The 5559-nt window shown below is 50.2% G+C and overlaps 1 protein-coding gene across 2 annotated transcripts; it reads right to left on the reverse strand.

The window, feature by feature from the left end:
• Positions 1-1184: 1184 nt before the first annotated feature.
• PTAFR (platelet activating factor receptor) lies at positions 1185-5090 on the reverse strand. Of its 2 annotated transcripts, none has more exons than XM_065857074.2 (2): positions 4930-5090; positions 1185-3097 (listed from the first exon to the last, which is right to left on the reverse strand). In XM_065857074.2, the coding sequence occupies exon 2, from the start codon at positions 3037-3039 to the stop codon at positions 1978-1980; it is 1062 nt and encodes a 353-aa protein (XP_065713146.1). In that variant the 5' UTR covers positions 3040-3097; positions 4930-5090; the 3' UTR covers positions 1185-1977. The 2 variants fall into 2 exon arrangements, with proteins under 2 accessions (XP_065713146.1, XP_071655077.1); XM_071798976.1 differs by lacking the exon at positions 4930-5090 and adding an exon at positions 3592-3915.
• Between the last annotated feature and the right edge of the window lie 469 nt (positions 5091-5559).

A 5559-nucleotide genomic window follows, 5' to 3' on the forward strand; every position in this document is an offset into this window, starting at 1 on the left:
GCGCCGGAAGTGACGCGCGGCCCGCAGGCGGCGGGCGCCTGGGGTTTGAGGAGTTGTTTCCCCTCTGGAATCAATTTTTTGCTCTTTAGTGGGACGAAACTTGAATGTCGCATCTCCACAGAGCTCGCTTGGCGATTAAAAATACAATAAATAAATAAATGACACGACACCAAAGTCAGTGGGTTTCCCCTCGAGTGTAAACACAGCAAGATGAGGGGCACAACACTGGGGGAAGGAACTTTGGAGGATCCGCTTTATTGCAAAGAGAGTTGGGGTGAAACCCAGCAAGTGGTTCCAGGAGCAGAAGTCGAAGCTCGGAGTGGTTTTTAGAAACACATTTAGTTACCGCAACATGTCCTGAAGTGTCCTTGTGGCTTTCTCCTCCACTCGCCCTGTTCTTAGGTGCAAGTTTACATCTGTTCTCTGAGCCTTACGGCTCTTTGCTGTGGAGCAGAGCGGGGTATTTACCCACACCAAGCCTAAACTGTAAACTTTTTTGCAGGCTTTCCAGGCACTGACAGAAGCTCACACATTTACCAGATCTGCGTGTTCTGGACGGGCGCCCGATACCCGAGCCAAGGCCAGGAGCAGGAAATGAATTCGTGTTGTGATCAAGATCCTCTCCTCCGGAGATGCTGTTAGGAAAATAAATCTCTTGGTTCTTTTGCTCATTCACACAAGTTGGCATAAAAGCTGCCCGAGGATCTTCAGGAGATACATCGGAAGGACCCGCTGGATCTGCACGAAGTGCGGTGCGAGCGTTGGTCCTGTCTTGGGAAAGACCTGAGCTTATCTGCCCATTTTCCTGGTCAGTCTGGGGTGGCCGTGGGAGGCTGTGTGTGAATAATCAGTGTCACCGGCCAGAGACGCTTTTCCTGTCATCAACCAGACCCTCCCCTGTAGTTTAGGGAACAAAAAACTGCTGTGAAAACAAGTTCCCTGCCCAGTTTCCTGTGCGGGATTGGGCAATTTTGGGTCAGAAAAGGAACCTCAAGTATCTCGTGATTGGTAACAGAGCTCAGCACCGCTGGAAAACCCCGTTGCCCATGACCTGACCTAATACTTCACTTGTGGTAGGACATCAGGAGCTGGTCAGCAGAAGCAGAAAGGCTGGGGGAAAGAATAATGCAGGGTTGCTTGCTACAACTCTAATTCAAATAAATAAGAACAAAGATACTGAGGAATTTTATGTTTGTTTGGGTTTTTTTCTTATCATAATGCCCACACTGACAATCATCTGTTATCTGGAGCCCCCAAAGTGAGATCGGGCTGTGCACCACTGATTTATCTTCGTTTTCTTGCCTGCTGCTCCAGTTACTTCATTGATTCAGGACCTGGGAGCAAAGGCAAATTGGGCAACAGCTCCTCTTGGTCAAGTACGGACCCAGCAGAACACGTGAGCAGGTGAGATGGGATCGGAGGTGCACGTCTCTTCTTTGGCGGCATTTGAGGAACTCCTTGGACCGTGTCCCTTCCAGCCACTTCTTCAGCTCAGGTTCCCTTCACAGAACCACGTAAGCTGCTTAGAACAGTCACCTGACTGGTGGCACAATCTGTTCTTCCAGGTCTTTTAGAAGGCTCTGACAGCTCTGATAGTGAATTCTTCGGGGGAGCTGGGCAGGCAAAGGATTGGGGACAGTGCCATCTGGGCTGACACAGTGGATAATTTCAGTGCCCTCAGCTTCTAGCTGCTCATTGCACAAGGTCAGTGACACCTTTATTTATTTACCTGAGCTCTTCTCGGCACCCATGAGAACATCAGCCCAGACAGAAGGTGCTTTTCTGCCAGATCATTACAAGTTCCAGTTCTGCCGGTTGCATGTGATTGATAGAAGCGATGGGCGCCCATTCCTCTGTCAAATGGGAAAAAGGAAATGTAATATTCTGGTCCTCTGTTGTGTCCCTTGGTGCCTCTTCTTGAGAACAGATGAGTGACTAATTTCACGCATCTCAGTCTGCAATCAGAACGGGGCTGACCTAGATCCTGATGGCATCCTCTTGGTGAATGGTGCCCTCGATCACAGTGTCCGTGGTTTGCCTGGAGCACTTGCGACTCTCTTTCATGCTTTTCAGGTTTTCCGAAAGATGCTTCTGGAACTTCTTGGTGAGGAAGCAGTAGATGATGGGGTCCAGCACGCAGTTCATACTCAAGAGGCACAACGTCACCTGGTGAGCGTCATTGAGTTGTTGGCGCAGCTGACAATCTTCTTTCCTCCACTGCTCCAGAACCGTCAGGGTCCAGGGCAGGTTAACTATGTGGTGAGGTACGAAGCTGATGATGAACACGGCCAGCACCGTGCAAACCATCCAGAGCGCCCTTTGCTTGACGTGAGCGCTCCTGCGCGGCTGCGCTGGTTTGGAGAACAGCGTCCTGATAATGATGACGTTCCAGCCTAGTATAAAAAAGAAAATGATATAGAAAAGGACGCAGATGATGACGTGAATGGTGAGAACGGCTGAAACATTGCCGGAAGAGTCGTAGCGCTCAAAGCACCGAGTGAAATTCTTGGAATCGATCTTCTCCTCATTAGTATTATCGTCGAAAAGGTAATACAGAGAGCTGCCCACTATTATGATCCAGATAGCTGCTGATAAGTAGATACCTCTTCTCTGGGTGGTGAACTGAGCAGCTTTGATGGGATTAGTCACGGCCTGGTAACGGTTGTATGTGATGACCATCAGAAAGGCAACAGAACAGTAGGTGTTAACGAAAAATAAACAGCCAGCCACGTTACAGAGGAACTTGGGCATGATCCAGTCCCCGTGGTGATGGTAGTACACAATCCACATCGGCATGGTAACCAAGAAGAGCAGGTCAGCTACTGTCAGGTTCACCATGAATATCTTGATTTCATTGAGTTTCTTGGTGGGGTAGATACGGCTGAAAATCCAGAGCACGTAGCAGTTGGCAACAAAGCCCAGGATGAAAATGATGCTGTAGAAAACGGTGAAGAGGTTGTAGCGAAACTCAGAGTCAATGTGGCATGAAATGTAGGAACCAGCACTACCTTCTGCACCAACTTTACCCTTTTCAGACATCGTGCTGCTGAGTAGGCACGTCTGAAGCAGAGTTTCCTGCCGTCGCTTTTCTTCTTACCTAAAAATATAGAGCATTTGTGGTACACTGTTGGTTTTTAAAGACAGTTTATCTCCAAGTCCTGCCCATTATCTCTCTGGCTCCTTTCGCCCACCCCCATCGTTTCTGCACCAAATGCAGCAGCAGTAATTCTGTGCTTTCCTGTGTCGCCGGTGAGGCTACAGACACAAACATCCCTAAAGAGACGCCTTCAGGATTGTAATATTTCCAGTCCCCACCTCAGTGTTTCTTCACATCTAAAGTTTGGCCATAGCATCATCAATACTGCACGTGTTCTTGTCTCAGATTTACATGGATTTGGTCTAATCCCTTGCACACTTTAACCTGCTGCTTTTACCATCTAGAGAACACACGCATTCTTGGCTCCACCACCCACCTCCCCATGACACAATCTGCAGATCTGCTTGTTTTTCTCTCCCTCTTCCTTCATGCGAAGATAACTAATACAGGTAAAGCAGTTTGAGAGCCACCAGCAAGGACAGTCGGTTGCTCACCGATGGTAAACGCGCTGGGTTTTTAACCTTATTTGCAGAACACGGTGGTTTTCCCGGAGTGAGTGAGCTGTGCCACCAGTCACGAAGCCCAAACTTCTTGTGCGAGTCACGACAGGAGCGCTGGGCGCTGCGCGTTGTGATGGGCCCGTCCCAGCTCTGCCGGCCCCGCAGACACAGGCGTTTTCCCCCAAAGACTCTGAGGAGGTGCCTGCCTGCCTCGAAACTTTCCGGATCTTCCCCAGTAGCAGAAAGTGGCACAAACCCCATCTCACCCACTCTGGGTTGAGTCTCTCGTTGTGCCCGTGTGCTGTCAGTTCCTCCTTTGCAATCTTCCTCTGCAAATGGGGAAGTCAGCTCTAGCTCAGGAAAGCTCTCCCTTTCTTCAGAAAACCCTGCAACCCCCTTGGTGCTTCTTTCCAGTTGTCAGGAGAGGTGACCAGTGACCAGTGACAGAGCCCAGGGAACAGCAGAAGATGTGCCAGAGAGGGTCAGTGGGACATGAGGAAAAGGTTCTTCCCCCAGAGGTACTGGACACTGAACAGGCTCCCAGGGAGGGGTCACAGCCCAACCTGACAGTGCTCAAGAAGAGAGTGGAGAATGTCCTCAGACACACGGGGTGAGCTGTGGGGTGTCCTGTGCAGGGACAGCAGTTGGACTCCATGATCCTGTGGGTCCTTCCAGCTCAGGACACTGTGATAATTAATTTAGCAGTGAAGATGACTAAACCCACTGTTCTACCTGCCAATTTCAGCAACCAGTTCTGGTGCTCGGGGCTGGAATCCTTGCAGTGAAAGGTGCTCTATCACTGCAACACCAGTTCTGAATTCACGAGGAAGAGAGAAGCACCCACATCACTATATAGGTACAACCATTCACAAAGTCGCTTTAGGCTGTGCCGCAGGGTCCTGCCCACGTACCCCTCCATCTCTGGTGCTGTACATGGGCACGGCAGCCTCCAAACTTTGCCCGGGAGCTCTGGTGGATGTTACTGGTGGGCTCTCCAGTTTTTCCCTTCTCGCTTGTCAAGCCAGCTATTCTACAAAATACAGCTAGGAGAGAGCATGGCACCGTTCTGCACTAAATCTACTCAATACCCGCTTTTCAGCCTGAGGAACTCGAACTCACATCTCCGTTGTACTTGTGAGATGCCCTAAGCCCCAGAGATCTCGCTCAGCCTCTCCTGCTGAAGCGGTTCCCCTTTGTCTAAAACACGTAAATACGCTCGCCCAGTAAGGATTTACTGGCTCATGGCTGCAAGGTGCGAAGACAACAAGCTGTGCTATCGGCAAAAGCGTCTTCCAGGAGGAATAGCACTAATAAAGTATATTTTGTACTTACCGCAGCTGAAAGGATTCAGCACGATCTGCCAGTAGAGCAGTGACGGGTGTTTTACTGGGGATGCTCAGTCTTCTGAATCCCAATGTTGCTTGCTCTGAGCGGGGCTGGGAGGTCTCCGCGTGGGCGGCTCTCGAGAGCAGGACACCGGAATGGGAGCAACGGCAGCATGACTGCAGAGTCACTAGAGAAGAGGAAACGTGTGACATCAGCAAAGGAAATGAGAAATAAAATAAGTGGTTGAGGAAAGGCAATTAACCGCAGTGGAGATGTGGAAAGTCCTTAAAGCTGTTTCCTCAAAGCATCCATCCTTCTGACGATCCTGAAAGAGGGCAAAGCTGGGGCTTTCCTCTACAGGCAGAATAGGAATCCTCTCCCTGTCCCTGGTTAGATCTGGGATTAGACAGCATTTGAGCACCCGTTGTCCAAACAGATGAGTGGCAGAAGCCAGAGAGCTTTCACTTCACACCTTCAAGGAACGGAAATGCCAGGAAACTCATCTGTCCCATGGACAGGCGCATTCCCTAGCAGAGCCTCCTGCACGCTTGTGAACCAGGAATCCAGCCATCCCAAGTCTCTTTTTTCTTAGGGACCTTCAGCCGACACGGGGACACCGCAGCACGCAGGTCTTCA

Source organism: Patagioenas fasciata, chromosome 25, assembly GCF_037038585.1.
Source record: "Patagioenas fasciata isolate bPatFas1 chromosome 25, bPatFas1.hap1, whole genome shotgun sequence".
Taxonomy (NCBI): Eukaryota; Metazoa; Chordata; class Aves; order Columbiformes; family Columbidae; genus Patagioenas; species Patagioenas fasciata.